Source organism: Trichoderma evansii (genome assembly GCF_050947405.1).
Source record: "Trichoderma evansii strain SZMC 28006 chromosome Unknown GGI43scaffold_2, whole genome shotgun sequence".
NCBI lineage: Eukaryota > Fungi > Ascomycota > Sordariomycetes > Hypocreales > Hypocreaceae > Trichoderma > Trichoderma evansii.
The window spans coordinates 3,019,772-3,037,061 of record NW_028145204.1 but is presented as its reverse complement, the minus strand read 5'-3'; the positions used below and the strand labels follow the sequence as shown (position 1 = coordinate 3,037,061).

The 17,290-nt window shown below is 46.6% G+C and overlaps 4 protein-coding genes across 4 annotated transcripts; 3 read left to right on the top strand and 1 right to left on the bottom strand.

Moving 5' to 3' along the window:
* Nucleotides 1–413: 413 nt before the first annotated feature.
* GGI43DRAFT_429812 (methoxy mycolic acid synthase) lies at nucleotides 414–2,255 on the top strand (the record flags this gene model as incomplete). Its single annotated transcript, XM_083209171.1, has 6 exons — nucleotides 414–665; nucleotides 720–782; nucleotides 850–1,539; nucleotides 1,633–1,648; nucleotides 1,721–1,959; nucleotides 2,080–2,255. 6 exons carry the CDS (start codon nucleotides 414–416, stop codon nucleotides 2,188–2,190), a joined length of 1,371 nt encoding a protein of 456 aa, XP_083065513.1. The 3' UTR covers nucleotides 2,191–2,255.
* Nucleotides 2,256–5,645: 3,390 nt separating this feature from the next.
* On the top strand, nucleotides 5,646–8,141 carry GGI43DRAFT_429810 (OPT oligopeptide transporter protein-domain-containing protein; the record flags this gene model as incomplete). Its single annotated transcript, XM_083209170.1, has 1 exon — nucleotides 5,646–8,141. One exon carries the CDS (start codon nucleotides 5,646–5,648, stop codon nucleotides 8,139–8,141), a length of 2,496 nt encoding a protein of 831 aa, XP_083065512.1.
* A 2,161-nt stretch (nucleotides 8,142–10,302) lies between these two features.
* Nucleotides 10,303–11,068, bottom strand: GGI43DRAFT_171764 (uncharacterized protein). Its single transcript, XM_083199721.1, has one exon. The coding sequence runs from the start codon at nucleotides 10,944–10,946 to the stop codon at nucleotides 10,533–10,535; it is 414 nt and encodes a 137-aa protein (XP_083065511.1). The 5' UTR covers nucleotides 10,947–11,068; the 3' UTR covers nucleotides 10,303–10,532.
* A 3,565-nt stretch (nucleotides 11,069–14,633) lies between these two features.
* GGI43DRAFT_171600 (uncharacterized protein) lies at nucleotides 14,634–16,057 on the top strand. Its single transcript, XM_083199720.1, has one exon. The coding sequence runs from the start codon at nucleotides 14,740–14,742 to the stop codon at nucleotides 15,895–15,897; it is 1,158 nt and encodes a 385-aa protein (XP_083065510.1). The 5' UTR covers nucleotides 14,634–14,739; the 3' UTR covers nucleotides 15,898–16,057.
* Nucleotides 16,058–17,290: the final 1,233 nt, after the last annotated feature.

Sequence of the window (17,290 nt, the reverse complement as noted above, 5' to 3'; positions counted from 1 at the left end):
TGATAGGATCAGCCTAATTCCAGCATGACAGGTCATTTTGAAAAGGATTGTTCCTAGCATCTTAGCAATCCAAAAAATTGGCCACTGTAATGCCATTGAAGCCGAGAGTTGGAATAAGGAGGTGGGGAAATTTATTCAATAGGATCCTCGGTTAGTCGTGATGCTTTAGGATATACTAGCATTACACGCATCAATTACCTTTTTAGAAAAAGTAATTGTAAAGTGGCAATACAGGGTTCAAAACTGGCTATTCATAGAGTATCGTAACAATATTTAAACTGAGTCGTTATCTTATATCACTTTATTCAACCACCGTTTCCTTTTTTTATTGATTCTATATAAACTAAACACCTTTTAAAAGCAGGGTTAAGTTTAAACGTTCTAATTCTCATAATTGAGTTCTCATATACACAATGGCGACAAAAACACTTAGCAAGCTGTCTTTGACAAGTTATAGCTTATACAATGCTGCCTCTGATTCCATTGCAAATTGGTCGCGTGGATTCATTCTAGCGGCTCTCAAGCTTATTATTATTGGAGAGATAACCATAAAAGATATTCCTGCAAACGAAGTATTGCAGTTTGGTGAGCCAGGGAGATTATCAACCACTCTCACTGTCAATAGTAGTGCCATGTGGTGGAGGGTACTTAGCCGTGGATCTCTTGTAAGTTGTTCAACTGTCCGATTTGCTTATGATCCATCGCTCACATCTCAATAGGGATTTTCTGAAGCATACATGCTGAATGAAGTGGACTGTGACGATATGACTAGTTTTCTTGAAGTAAGATACTTCAACTCATTCATCATAAATATTGCCCTAGAAGAAGATATCTGACCCTTCCGTCTAGATCATGGTCTACAATCGAAATGATACCGCCGATATGAAAACCCCGCTATCATATTTGACTTCATCCATGGTGGGATGGGCTCGAGCGTCAAATAAGCCTCTTATGTCTCTGGCGAATGTACAAGCGCATTACGATCTTTCGAACGACATGTTCGCCGCTTTTCTATCTCCTGACATGACCTACTCTTGTCCAAAGTGGTTGCCCATTGATGATGCCGAGAGCAAGACCGACAATCTTGAGAAGGCACAAATAAGGAAATTACAGGAAATTATCCAGCAAGCAATAATCAAGGAGACAGACCATGTCCTTGAAATAGGCACCTGCTGGGGAAGCTCTGCCATCGAGGCTGTGCGGTCCACTGGATGCCGCGTAACATCCCTGACACTGTCAATTGAGCAGAAACAAGAAGCAGAGACAAGAATAGCTGCTGCCGGATTCAAAAAGAATATTACGGTCCTTTTGAAAGATTACCGTGAGTTGCCGGGGCAAGGCCTACTGTTTGACAAGGTCGTATCCATCGAGATGCTGGAACATGTGGGGAAAGCACATCTCCCCAGCTATTTCGGCATGGTAAACGAGCTACTGAAGAAAGATGGAGGCATCGCCGTTTTTCAGTCCAGTACAATGCCAGAAACGGTTAGTGAACCCATAACTCCTCTTATGGAACAATGGAATGACATGCTTCCAGCGGTACACATCCTACGATAAGGGCAATGAGTGAGTGAACCCCCACACAAAACCCAGTTGTTGCCAGCAGCTAATGCTAACTAACTCCTACCATAGTTTCATTCGACAATATGTAAGAACGTAGTGTTTTCCCCCAAATAGGCTAACAAGTCCAAGCTGACATGTAGCCTCCTACTATTTGCAGATCTTCCCGGCGCACACCTGCCTACGGCCACCCAAATGGTGGAAGCGGCACACCAAGGATCAGGCGGATCTCTAATACCGGACCGCTTAATTAATTTGGGTGGCCACTATAGCCGGTGTCTTCGGGGTTGGCGCGAAAACTTCGCTGACAACTTCGAATCCCACATTGTACCGGCCTTGATGGAGCGTAACGGAGGAATAACTAAATCAGACATTGAGATATTCAGGAAAAAGTGGATGGTAAGCACTCTATAACCCAGACACGTTGCACCTTTGCTAGCCTCGTCCATTGTGTGGGATTGTACAAGCAGCTGAGCTCGCCTAAGTACTCATTAGCTAACTGTCATTACCTACATGTAGTTTTACTTTTACTTTTGCGAAGCTGGGTTCAAGACAAAAACACTGGGGGTTACTATGATTACTTTTGTAAGAGAGGGTTCAGTTGACACATTGGAAGGCCTTGTGCAGTAGACGTCGGTTAGAGAACTTAGTATAGCGTTCTGAGTAAGCAGAGAATCCATCTTTCAAGTAGCACATCCTTCTATAACTAGCACAGCTAGTGTCGATCCAGATCCACTGGCATGTCTCCTTAGCGAGCTCTAGCCTTGTCTAAAGTGTGATGTAGTTCGTATGCACATTGCTTCCTGTCGCTTAGCCTTACTCATCATTCGTTCTCTTCCTGCGATAGATTTGTCCTTCGCTATAGGCTGAAAATAAGTAGCAGGTTGAGCCTAGTGTACGGATCAAATCCTTCTCTGAGAAGTCGGTGTTCAACTCAGCACCCTCGGTGCCGACGGATGCCAATTTTTTTCCAACATGGCATCCTTCTTGCTATATTTTGGCATTGACTCTGCATGAGCAAGAATGCTCCAGAATGATCTGGGAAGTAAAACGAATTACTCATCAGTAATAGGACAGATCCACCCTCTTGAAAGTTCCTAAGTCCCTGCATTCAGATGAGTTTTTCATCCGAAATAAGGCATTGCGGCTAATGCAATGACGACAAACAGGTCGGCATTCAAAGCAAGGAGCGATGACTAGAGATGATTCCACCGGCCATTATGAGGCCTTCATATTGTAGTGTGTATAATGCGTATGTTTCTGCACTTTTGAGCTACTTCTAAACTTTTGTTAGCCATTGAGACCGTACACAACATAGCAGAACAAGCACAGTCGCTCTTGGAATTGCGTCATGTATCACAGGTACAAACATGTATTTTGGGAGCTTGAATAATAACAGGTACGCGTAAAACCATCTCCTGGTTTACTACGCCATATGTGGCCTTCATAAGGTTCTCATCCCAGTTTGTAACCGGAACCTCGGCGACCAATTGTATATGCTTACTTACCGGTGGCATGGGTATGCCAAATGGCTAGCTCTGCAGTCATATGCTCCTCCAGGAGCGACAATATAGGGTGAAAACAACATATTGCCGAATGCAACATAGAACGGCGAACTTGACGCAATCACGGTTCAGCTTTAGCTATATTTGAGAGAGAGCGAGGCTAGCTCTGATGCAGAGCACGCTGAGTGGTGGAAAAGAAAAAACGCTACGAAACTTTTGCCTGATTGGTATTAAACATAAGTGGGTTTTCCGGGCACTAAGGGGGACTTATGCTGATTCCCTCATTGCTTCTTTACTATCTTATAGTGCCTTACAATAAGATGGCGTGATACTGGGGGAACACTGCAGAAAACCGTTGCAGGCGACCAGAGACTACAGCCCCAGAAATATCCACTTCTCTGAAAAGTTGCAAGTTTAGCAGAGAGGATGATCTTGCCTTGTATTTTTTAATACGCCATTGCTCGTTCTTCGGGTTCGGGATATCTGAGTAATAAACCTTCAAAACGATGTAAGCTGTTTAACGTTTTTAGATTTGGCCCAGTTTATGATAAATGCTTAACCACGTCGAGGGTGTAACAGTAGATAATACCCAATAGAGAAGAATAAATATTTGATATCGTAACTAAATTTCATAAAAAAAATCGGTTCTTTGAATAGTAAACACCCGGGCATTCAGGACCTTGAAACACGGGAGACTAATTTCTCTACAAGTGGCAATGGAGATATACCACATCATTATTATTTCTCTGCGGTTAGTATGATCCATCAGCTTGTCTTCTTATTTCACTTGCCAGGGGCAAGAGTTCTCCCGGTTAATAATATTAGTGATCTGATTCTATTATTATCCGTGCTAAGCAGATATCGTATCCATACCAAGACAAGACAAGCCCAAAATAGTGAAGTAATGGGGAATCCCGGAAACACTTTTTTATTATGCCTCATTCATACATGTTTTTCTAGTCTTTTAAAAGAGCTATTTCATAAATATTAAATTTAACTATCTTCAATTTGCCTTTCAATAATAGAAGTATTGGCCCATGTCTTAAATAGGACTTTTGTAGTCAACGTTTCACCGCTTTGAAGTCAGCTCTAATATAGATCTCAGCTATATTCTTTCTTTTCCTTCCTAAAACAACTCTAGCTTATATTCATTACACAATTGCGTTGAAAACCAACCATCAAAAGCAGTTTCCCCCTTTTCTTACGCATCTATCATCGGAACTTATATAAACAACAATCGTGGTGAACCCCATCCCAAATCCGCTGAGATTTCAGCCACTACCTTATTACTGTCGGGAAATTCATATCTCACGTAACATGTTCATGATAGCGCAACTAATTTCGTTAGATACGGACACGCCAACATGTCAAAATGTCTTTGTAAGATCAGTGAAATGTCGAGTCTTTAATTTCTTGTTATTAGAAGGATTGTACGAAGTCAATAACGATTTGCCGTCTCGCTCGCCGATTTCCAATTTCTTTAATAGCCATTTAGCCAGAGAGCGCCCAATCATCCAAGGCACTGCCCACTTTCCCAGTGAGTTTTTAATATTTTTATGAATTGGGAGTCCGCGCAATAGAGGAACATTCCATCATTGCAAAATTTCAATGTCGCTGTTGTAAATATACATATAGAAGAATTATCACGAAGAATAAGCCTATTCTTATAATATAGTTTACCAATAAGCCACTAGAAATGGTATTTGTAACGGTTCCTTGGCCCACTGCGTAAACGAGAATACTGATGAAAGTGCGATGTCACAATTGCGTTTACTTATACGAGTAGCTTTCATAGACTGATAAAGGCGCGTCATAAAATTAAGAGTAAGAACGCTTGAACATTAACAGCTAGTTGCTCTGTAGATCGTCGCTTTGTAGATCGTCGCTCTGTTTCGCTTAAAGCCTTTTTGCTCATAGCCCTCCGTGAGCGGCGTGGATCTCAAAACTTTGACAAAGTACTCGAGGAAAGAGACTACTAGCCTACTCCCGCTCTTCCTAGTGTAGCTCCATATTAGTCTGTAGATAGAGTTTCCGCTTCTTCATCGTTTAGAGATCTCGGCAAGATAGCGTTCGGTCCGTTAGTTAGCCACAGTGGTGCGTATGCAAGGACGGGACTAGCATCTAGGTAATAATCAACAGCTGATCTTCATTTAGAATATCTAATAGTCTACGCAGTATGAGCATCACTGACCACGGATCAGATACTCATATTATAAATACAAACCAGTAAGCTATCCATATCAGTGGCGCTTTCCCGCTAAACTATATATCCCAATCTCGGCAGTTAACTCTAAATCACGAGCTTGGCTTCCTTTCAATAGGCATGCTTGAGAAAATCCCTTCAGTTAATCCAAGTAAAGATGATTTCATCTCAAATTTCGGGCCATCGCATACGAATCTTGGCGTTCGACCTCCATCAAGAATGCTGCAGTGGATGCCGGTGGCTTCAACGTTAGCTTCTATGCTACCGCTACAAAAGCTTTGCCATCTCGTATAAATAGCGATTCAGGCTCTTACGCCGCTATTCCACGCTATGGGAAGCCCATTTTTTCAACGATTTCTTGTCAAATTCGAGAAAGGATGGATCACAGCGAAACGACAACCGCTCCTTCAGCAAAGGCGGCAAATGTGGAAACCACTGGCGAAACCACAACAATAATTGCTGAGGCGGACCTCGTGAAAGCTTTGGAGCAGCTTCTTCAAGAGCATGAGCTGGATCAAAACTTTCCCCAGGACATCTTAAACCGAATACGAGACTTTCTCGAGAAGCAAAAATGTCATGACTTAGTGACGGACATTGAATTGGCGCGAACTCTCTTAGACGACTACCACGAACAAAGAAACTTAGCACTGAACCATTCGGCATATCCAGAAGTACGCGCCGTCGTCGATCCCACCGATGATCCCACATTACCGGTGGCAACATTTCGGGTCTTTTTTTTGGGTACAATATTCACTGTTGTTGGTACTGCAATCCAGCAATTCTTTTCGTTTCGCATGCCAGCCATCAATATCACGACATATGTCATTCAGTTACTTTCCATGCCCCTCGGTGTAGGTATGGCCAAATGGCTGCCTTGTCGAACTTTGACTATTAAAAAATGGACCTTCTCTTTGAATCCTGGCCGTTTTAACGAAAAAGAACATCTTCTCATCGCTATAATGGCCAACGTCGCCTTCGCTGGGTATATGCATGGGGCATATATTGCAAGCCCCATTCAAGTCCTCTCGCTGGATCTCTTTTACGGAGAAAAAGTTCTTTCTAATAGCTCCGCATGGCAAATTACTACTTTTATTGCTACGCAGATGCTTGGTTACGGCTGCGCTGGGATTAGCAGGAGATTCCTCGTTTCTCCTCCTTCGATGATCTGGCCGCGACCTCTCGCCAACATTGCCCTTACAAAGGCACTACACAAAGACGATGCTATAAAGAATGCACAGGATGCGGTTAATGGCTGGACCATCTCGCGCTATCGATTTTTCCTCATTTGCTTCTGGGCCATGTTTGTGTGGTACTGGATCCCAAACTACATTTTCCAGCCTTTTGCTCTCTTCAACTGGCCCACATGGTTTTCGCCGAGTAATGTTAAACTCGCTCTCATCATGGGAAGTACTTGTGGGCTGGGATTAAATCCTCTGTCAACACTGGATTGGAACGTTTCAACTTACTTTGGAGACCCGATTGTAACGCCTCTCTTCACGCTTGTCAATTATGCCTCTGGGATGGCTTTTATGGGATTCATCATCGCTCCAATTGTATACTTTAAAAATGCTTGGCACTCTGGATATCTCCCCATCAACACAAATAGGGTCTATGATGACTCTGCGAATTTGTACGATATACATCGAATACTCAACGCCAACATGACACTCGACGAAGACAAGTACCTCGCCTATAGCGTCCCTTGGCTATCGTCAAACCAAATCCTTAAACTCGGCGCGTTTATGATGATTTACGTGGCTGTTCCTATGCAAATGATTCTGTGGCATCGTAAGCAAATCGCACAGAGCCTTAGATCAATATGGGACCGTAAGACGCGCGAAGAAGACTTTAACGATGTACACAACCGACTAATGCGAGAGTATGAGAAATGTCCCGATTGGTGGTATCTGATTGTTCTGGCCATATCTTTCGGATTAGCATGTATATCTGTAGCAATATGGCCAACGGGTATGCCTGTTTGGGGCGTTCTTTTGGCTGTATTCTTCACAATCTTTCTTCAGGTTCCCATCGGAATGCTCACAGCAATCACCAATATCGAGCTACCGACGAGCATTCTATCGCTCTTGATTGGAGGGTATGCTTTGGAGGGTAAAGCCATTCCGAACATGATTTTTATGCTATACAGCTATGTGTCTACCTCCCAAGCTATGAATTTCGTGGCTGATCTTAAAATGGCTCACTATGCTAAAATACCACCAAGGGTAGTCTTTGCCGCACAAGTATACGCTACCCTTATTGCTGCGTTGGTTGCCTTTGCTGTGAATCGCTGGGTACTTACTAACGTGGAAGATTTATGTACTGAGTTCCAAAAGGAGCGATTTTCTTGCCCCCATACGCATACGTACTTCATGTCATCTATTCTCTGGGGCGTTGTCGGACCTCGCAGGCTATTTGGACCAGGAGGCCCCTACCGTGCCATCATGTACTGTATTCCGCTCGGCATCCTTCTCCCAGCCGGGGTGTATCTTGCAGCAAAACGCTGGCCTGGATCTTTCTGGCGAAGCGTGAATGTGCCCATCTTACTGGCCGGTCCATTGGGATGGGCGCCCTATAACTGGAGCTACATGCAAGGCACGCTGTCTCTCGCTTTGTTTTTCAATTTTTTCATCAAGAGATGGTATAGAGCCTGGTGGGAGAGATATGCATATGTATTGACGAGCTCGTTCACATCGGCGATTGGGATTTCGGGCCTGGTGATTTTCTTTGCATTGCAAAAGTGGAACATTAGACTGGACTGGATAGGAAATAGAATAGCATGGCAGGGGGTTGATAGAGGGGGATATGTAGACGATGATGGACATGTTGTCAATTGTACCAACTTAGTGCTACAACCAGGCGACCATTTTGCATAGATTTAGAATTGCACAGTATAAATAACGTATTAATTCGTCAGCTTCCATTCTGTCATTGTTGAAAATATCTCTTATTAAATAATTCAAAATATATAGCTAGGCAAATATTCTAGATGCATTCAGCATACAGGAGGAATAACTTGGAAAAAGTTCGAAATTAAGATTATTTCTATAGACAAAATATCATGGGTATCCGGTGACGCAAATTCTGTACGCTCCACATCCAAAATATTCCCCAAGTATAACCAATGCTATCATAAATCTTTGCTTCACTCAGCTACTTTGTAGCCTCGGTGATACAACATCGGCCACTGAAACTCAACATGTACAAGTCGTTCCAAGCCAGATGCTCGGATGACCCAGGGGTATCAAAAAGTTTCTGTCGAAGAAAGGGCAGAAAATTACCCCGATACAATCAGCGGGCGCATTGCAAGCCTCCAAGCGTCAAATTGGAAGTCGTCGGAAACATCGTAGATGACGAGCCAGAGCAGGCCGATGACTATAAACTTGAGCCCTCTTTGCAGTATGGAGGTGTCACAGGTCTCAACCTGTCCTCCTGAGACTTTCCATATTACTCTGCAGTATTTTGCGGCAAAGAAGTTGAAGAGTGTAGAATTATCGAATTTGTGGAACATTTTTGGTAAGTTGTGGGTTTGTTGGTGAAGTAGATAGGTCCAGTAGAATTTATGGAGATGGCAATAGTAAATATTGAGCACGGTTGAGGATTATCCGCCAGTAGAAGTAGCGTAGAGTGGAAAGAATTATTATGTGCACGCGGAATACATTGTAACGAAGCATTGGTATATATATTGATGCTGATATATTTTGACTTTGCGTTTACGCACCTATCTTACGGGTCACAAGTTAACGTATTTGCTAAGATAGGTGGGCAGAGATTTAGTGTTCTTGGTCATGAATTGTTAAAGAATATTTTCTACCAGATTCACTCATGCGGTAGCCGCTTGGCTTCGGATTAGACTTTTCATAAAGCTACATTACGTATACTGACTCTTGGGCCAGAAAGTATAGTCCGCCAGCTTAACGTCCAAGCTTTCTTGTAGTTATATAATACTAGAAATAGAGGTAATAGAAGTAGGGTAGAGGTACTCTGTATTGGAAGAAGATTATAATAGTTGGTTGTGAACTAGCAATATTAGCTACAACTATGGTGCTAGATAACGAAGGCAGTGCGTTGGATAAGGATTCCTCAAATAGATTCATCATACGCACTGGGGCATACGTATGCAGAGCCTCATTCGTCCATATAGGCGCTTATACCATGCTGTTAGCCCATTCTATTAAACAAAGGGGGATTGTAGTTGAAAGACTTGGCCGACGTCTACGGCCTCGCTACCGGCGATGCAGAAGTCTGGACGTTTGAAAGGGCCCCTACTGATTCTATATTTAACAGAAATAGAGCTATTGGATGATCAACAAACGATCATCAACTCCTACAGGATCGCACCGCCACTGTTAGGGAGGCGATCAATAAACAGCCACAAGGTGCTCACTTATTACTGGCTACTTGGCTACCTGTTCTCCTGATTCTATGTGGTTGTTGGGCGCTGCAAAGGGGCACGGGATAAGTGAAACGCCAAATAGTTGCTAAACTTACTTTCCTCATCCGAGTTTATGCAAACCAAGGATATGAAACATCAAACCTAGATCCAACATGCTGGGACAGTAGATGGCAGATAGGGGGATCAGAAAACATATCCCGAACAGATTTGAAACAGCCATTAATGGATTTGTGGAGGCGCGCGTCAAACCGCGATCTGGAAGTGGCCCGGCGGCATCTCCCGCCACGACGGAAACGGTCAAGACAGGGCCGTGCACGGGCATGTTGGATCTGGGACTGAGACAGCAAGTTAATTGTATTGCTGTTGCATTGTTCGATTGTCTTTTTAGCCTTTGTGGAATGTTCTCTTCGCTTTATTTCTTTTTTGTCTTACCCTTCTTTTTAATCCGGCATCACCCAAGCAATGGACACTTTAATATTGTGGCTGGGGCAGCGTGGGTAGCACGTTTTCACTTAAACTAGCATTCCAAACCACCAAAGAAAAAGAGTGACAATAAGGCATTTTCACAAAAAAAAAATTCAAATATTGGACATGACAAGAAAAACTTTTCTGTGCGGCAGACTTCCCCCACAAGGAGGACCAAGTGACCCAGCGGAGAGCGTCCGAGTGGCTCGCGCTTCGGCAAAAGACGCAGCTTTGCGACGACGGGTCAGATGAGAGGCCCCCAAGGCGCACAAATAGGCCACCAGGGCTGACTGCCCTTTGAACAAGAAGAAGAAAAAAAGAGGGTTGCTGAGATAGCAAAGAAAAAAAAAAAAAAAAAAAAAAAAAAAAAGACAAGAAGGCCGACCGAGCAACTAGTGATTGTGTCTCAGTTTAGGTATGGCATCCAATGTAAAACCACCAAAAGGCAGGACAAGGGAGAGGAGGGGCGTGTGGGAATGATAGCGACGGCCGGATATGGAAACCAGTCATCGTCTACACGCCCCTCTTTTTGTCGTTGCTGAGACCCGTCCTTGCATGCATGAGGAACGGAGACAATAGGATTGGATACTTGCTGTGTCTGTAGCGAATAAGTTGCAGGTGCGTGAAAGAGCGAGCGAATCAGGGACTGTAGAAGCTGAGAATGTGAGAGCGATGAGTGGATAAAAAGGGGAGTGTAAAAGAATAGTATGAAATGGGGAAAAAAGAGAAAGAATAAGAGAAGAGAGAGAGAAGAACCATCACAATGCACAGTAGACACAGGCCATGAATAGTATTGGGATCCCGAGACATTCGTTAGCATTTTCGTTTCGCGTCTTCCGCTCAGCTCCCATTATTCATCGCCTACCGCTGTAGAGAGGCCATGCAGGGAGGCCGCCCTTGCTGAGCATTCCAAAAATGGAAGAAGGCTTCAACAAAAAAAAAAAGCGTGATGGGGATTGGGGGCCGTTTTGCGCAGAGCGCCACAGCTGGAAGAAGGGCGAATAGACTGGCCGGTTGAGTGCTGACGATGGGTCCGGGATGTACGTACAGACAGGCAGTCGCTTATGGACGGCGAAGAGTGCCTGTGCTTACGGAGTGCGAATCGAACAAGAGAGCAAGTGTCTTGTACTGTAGCAGAAAATAGACTGTGTGTGCATGCTCTGCTCCGAATATCGCGAGCTTACGGCGATGTGTGTTTGGTTTCATCCCGGGTAGGGGGTGTCGTTGCCAGAATCAGACAGCAGCGCGACAGACAAACGACATTTTTGTTGAGCTGACGAGTCCAAGATTTGCGTTTCAAAGGAAGCTTTGCTTCGTAATACTCACCACGTTGCAAAGCGAATAGGATCCTTAGCGGCGCCGTTGCCCATCTTGATAGTCGTCTTCTGGTATGCTTGATGTAAATCGCAGGTTTGAGCTTGTGGTGATAGCCACAAGCCAATAGAAACCCCGGTCCAGCCCGCACCCTCTCGCCACTCACAAGAGCATTTCTGTTCTATCTCTGTCCTTTACGAGTGCTGCTAGTTGGTTAGTTAGTTGGTCTGGGTCATGAGGACTAATGCACAAAAAATAGAGTCCCGGAAGCAGGTTGTGCGTCACCGCGGTGAGACTCGTGAGAGAGAGCCGAGGGGGTCCTGATAGCGCTTGTCGACTAATGATTTCGCTTGGATAAGAGGCCAGGCATTCGTATTGACTGGTACGGAATAGGCAGACGCGCTTGAGCTTGGCGAGGCGAATGTGTCATTCGTCATTGCTCGCGATAGTAGTGGGTGGAGGGCTGGATGGTGGATGTGGATGGGGTCCCATGACACTTTTCCTTCGCAGTCTAGCTCGCCAGATTGATAATCGCAACGAGTGTGGACAGTACGAGCATTGACGTTGATTGATGCTAGTTTGGCGATTGCGTCTTGTCTTGCGCATCTAGGACTTTGGGCGGATTCTGGCATATCGTCATGATGGCAAATTTCTTTGATACGAGTACAACGTGAGCCGAAGCCAAGAATGAGGCTCTTCGGGCAACTGTCTGCACGTCAGTGAGGCTGTGGCCGCACGGTTAAACATGCCGCGATCGGGTGTCGCCATAGGTGCATCCTCTACGGTGAACTGGTGGCCTCTCTCGCGTGGGCATGACGAGCATCGAGCGAGGCAGTGAAGCCAGACAAGGTGAGGATGGCGATGGTCGTCTCGCCAGAACCGACAGCCGGCAAACTCCAGGAGGGAGCACGGTTGGGGCTGTGACTGACAATAGCGATAGCGATAGGGTCTAGTTCTAGCCTCTCTCTAGTCTAGTGTAGGGACTCGTTAGCGAGGGAGCCCACAAAAACTGGGCGACACACTCACTGGGGACTGGGCCCGGCCAGGCAGCACAGCCCAGGCGGCTGAAAATTAACGATGAGCGAAGGAGCCTGGAGTCTTGATGTAGGGTCCAATACAGTGGATTAGTAGCATGTCCTTGGCCTATGACGGGGAGGGCGATGATGCTGGGGGATGGGCTATCTTCATGTATCTTTTCCCCTGCAGAATGCCTGGGTAGTACATGTTCCAAGCGATGCCTCAGGTACATGTTGCCGTTGATTCGCTTCCCTGTTAGTGTTTTGGCGGCGGCTCTATGGCATGCGCTAACGTGCAGCGCCCAGGTGCGGACCGCAGCCACTGCCTCCCGGCGTCTCCCGCCACTGGCGCAGCTGCCAGATTCTTACTGGTGCCTGCGTAGGACTTGGGAATGCTGTGGCCTCTGCTCACCCACAATTTTCTGGAGATGGCATCAGTCAATCGCGGTGCTCCGCTTCAATCGTGCCGATCATGGATCATGGATCATGGGCCAGTCCAGGCAGACTGGACGGCAGAACTGGTGCTACTGCACGCAATTGCAACCACCAGCCGTGGCTCTCTCCAGTCCTAGGATAGGTGAGCATCAAGGGCACAGGTAGCATCGACCACTCCATCCATTGCTAGAAACTAAGACGACTCTGGACTACGGCTACATAGCGATGGCTAATGTCTACAGCTATGACTCCAGTGCTAAGCAGCGAGCGACGACTAATGCTGCGGGCTGCCGATGCCAATTGCTAATACGGCGACCGATGCTCGTGCTAATGCTGCTGCTACTGTACGAAATGGTAGTAATAGACCAGACCAATGCCAGGCAGAAAAAATACAGACAAAGTGACCACTGAATGAGTCAATCCACCTCCCCTGCCAGGGCCCGCGATCTAAGAGACGTGCGTCAGTCAGTGTGTTCTGCATCCTCGGCCTGGACCGCCGTCTTTCGTTGGTCAATTGTGGAGCGCCCGCGATGCTTTGCTTCTGCGGTGGCTTTGCCGCTGGGAGCCAGGAACCATTGTTGATGTTTTCTGAAAGAGCCAATTGATGCTCCATAGCCAGCTTCATCAGCCGCCCAATCTATTATCCCAAACTGCTGGCTCGTTTTACCACTGCTGGTCGTCTTCGCGGGCCAACAATAACGATTGAATTGTTTCGAATAAGCGCAGACACCAAAAGTAGTGACTATTATTAGGTATTGGGAGGCCCTTTGTGCTGCTATTTTCAGCGCGGCGTCTTGTTGCAGGAGCTGCGCAAGCATGTTACGAAATTCTGCGGCCTGTAGCTGAACAAAAAGATGCAGCGGATACGAGCGAAAGAGCCTCTTCTGGCTCCCTCTTTGATGTATGCTTGTCAAATGACGGCAGCCTATACTGTATTACATGCGCCTTTGCTAGTACATCGGTTTCTCACAAACAATCCGATCTGTCCCTCTCACAAATCGTCATTCCTTCTCAATGGCCCATCCCTCTTCTGGCTGGCCGCTCCAGGAACTGGCTGATCAGAAAATCACCGGCCGTGGCTGACGGGGCTCAGCTGTGCCGCTATTGGACTGGCTCTTGGTGTTGCTGCTGCGCAATTCTCCACAACACGAGCGTGGAGACGAACCAGAGGGAGTCATCGGAGAAGCCATTTTGTGCTGCTTAGCGCAGTGAAAGACGCCTCACATGCCTCGCCGACGACGACGCTCGCTCCACCCACCCCATGGCAGGCAGAAAGCGGAAAGACAGCAGGGGTTCAAGCCGTCCAAGGACTTGATCAGAGTGGCCCGAGACTCACTATGGCTGGACATGTGGAGTGGAGGGGGCGTGTAAGACAGGACCACAGTCCAGGACAGGACAGCCAAAAAAGCGCTGCAGCATCTAAATGCCCCTGCAAGCTTCTTTTGGCCCTCCCTCCATCGCGTTTGTCTTTATAAGTGCTGCGATGCACCCTCACCTCGTTCTCAATCCAGCAGTTCCAGGCAACAATACACACAGCAACCCCACAAGTTCTTCTTTATACTATTTCACTTTGCATTCCAGACAAGGATCTAGGACAACGTTCAATAGGAAAGCATCGTTCTGTACAAAAGGTTGATCATACCCACCTTTTGAGCTTTCTGCTCCTTTCATCCTACATACCACCAACACACAACCAACAACGCCAACAACAAGCATATTCAGCATCACTCTTGAATAGAGAGTCAAAGACAAAGACAGTATAGGATATTAAAATCCTTCATAGCTGCTTAGGAGAGTTACATCTTCTTCTCTCGGATACCTTGCCATCGCAAGGACCTCATCGTCACAATGTGCACCACCAACGTCTACACCTACGTCTACTCAGACGGCCACAAGGAACAGTCTCGCCAGCCCGTCCTCTGCTCAGCATCTCGCAACGGCAAAGTCTGCTCCCAGAACGTCGTCTTCCAGCACCCCAACCAGTATATCCAGCACACCGGCTCAGCTCTAGGAACCTCACCGAGCTCTCCCTACCTCAGCCAGTTCCCGCCAACACCCACTTACAGCCCGCGATCCGGTACACCAAACTACCGATCTGGAGACGAGTCCGACCGATCGCGCCACAGCAGCTCATCAAGCTCACGGCGGCGTCGCTCCTCCAGCCTTTACATCAGCGGACAGAATGTTATCGACCTAAACCGCCACGAGGGAAGCCCACGGCGCGAGCGCATTGTCTTAGTTGAAGGCCCGCCCACCCCGCGAACTCCTCCAACACAATTCAGCTTCGCCAACTTTGCGCCTCCTTCTCCCAATGCCAGCGCCAATGCTTCTGCCTCTCCTTCAGTCTACGGTTCTTCTCCTCGGGATTCAAACTCCAGCTTCTCTCGCCGCCCAGTTATTGTCGACGACCGGGTCCGCGGTGAGCGTGTTGAGCGAGTGGAGCGACCTCGCATCGAGATTGAGATAGTCGAGGCCGCCCCTTCTTCACACCGAACACCCAAACACGACCGCCACTCCTCAACCAGCTCTCGCGACAGCCACGGACGGGGCAGCGCCGATGATGAAGAGGCCACACGGCGCCGCCGCGAGCGTGAGGACCGGCGAGTTGAGAAGGAGCGCGAGGAGGAGGAAGAGCGACAGCGTCGTATCCGCCTTCGCATCGCCAAGGCCAATGCCGAGATCAACAAGCGCCCTCCAGTGCCGATGCCACCTGCACCACTGCGCGCATCTTCCTTCAAGAACGCTAGCGCTGACAACTCCGTTAAGAAGCTGGCAGAGGGTGTCCGACGCATGAGCTTTGAGGAGGAGCGCCGCGAGGAAAAGGCCCGCTTCCTGGCTCGCAAACAGGAGCGTCGCGAGGAGGAGGAGTCCCAGCGCCTTGAGGACGAAGCCCAGCGCCAGCGTCTGGCCGACCGCATCAACATGCCACGGCGCCGCTCCACAGTCGGGGGCAGCCGCCGACACCGCGTCGTCTATGAGGACGGTGTCGTCTACCGCCTCGAATAAATGATCTTTCCTTTGTAATTTCCTTTGTCTTTACTTCCTGTCTCTGCATTTATATACCACTTCCTATTCATTTCTTTTGTATTGTTACGACACTATTTTATGACTCGATCATATTCCCTGTATTACTTTTGAGATGGAAAATGAGCTATTTCAGGACAGGGTTTTTCTTTGCTTTTACAAAAATCTTTGAAAAGTAAAAAACAAAAAAAGGGAACTTGGAAATAACAGAACATGTGGTTGGCATTTGGGAATTTTGCAAGCGAACAAAGCGTTGATTTATTATGGAAAACTTTTTCTCATGTATACTATGATTACGATATTATAATACCCAAATAGCGAATATTATTTTTTTTCTTTGGACATTATGGAGCACATGTATGTAACTGCGCTCTTTTTCTCTCTTACATGTTCCTTTATTCCTCCTGCTTGTGATGTCGATATATCCTGGTACTGCAGCACCCCTTACAGTTTGACAGGCAAAAGGGTTGCATGGCGACATGAACGAGGTGGGCTGGACGCAATCAGCTTCCATATTCTGTCGTTTCCATGCACTTTTTGGCCGCCACATTCCATGTATCCATAGCATCAGCAGCCACTGAGCATTTAGCTTGCTAAACTCTCTCACTCTCTCACCCTTGGCCTTCTTTTTCTCGCTTTCTCTTCTTCTTTTTTATACCAGGTATGTAGTGATCGACAATCATCAGTTCTAAAAAAAATTATTTAGCCTATCTAAACTGGCTCACCTGCCCAAGAGCGCAACCCTCTCGGCTCTCCATTCTCCTGTGTCTGTCCTTCTCATAGCCATTCGTTCCGCACACCACCCTTTCCCTGTGACGAAGGATGCATTTTGCATATGCATCCTGCAAGTTCCAAATTACCAATCCGCATCATGCAGGCTTTCTTTCCAGGTCGTCGCGTCGCGCGTCTTATCGATAGTATGTGTAATAATTCTGATAGCTGCCAGTTACGAGTTAAGTCCAGGCAATGGCGGGCCCTTTCAGCTGCCAGTAGGAGGACGGGCTGGACCACCATGTCATGGTCGTGATGGATGTCATGGAGCGAGTTGGGTTTTTTATAGGCTGGGGGAGGGCATATGCAGGTGTGAGTGGGTGCAGATACTCTAGGACAGGGGAAAGGACAGGGATGAAGAGAAGAAGGTGGTGTGAGGACGACGAGATGGATTTTTTTTTCGGGGGAGATTTTGAAATTTGTGTGTGGTTTTTTGCCTGTGAAATATTTTTTGTGGTGTTTTTAATTTATAGGATATATATGGATATTATGTTTCCTTGCTGATGATGAGCGCGTTTTATGTACGAAACTGGAGCCAAAGTGCGCGATTATCTTTGCTGGTGAGACGCATTTGTCAGTGAACAGCAGTAAAGATAGAAGCAAT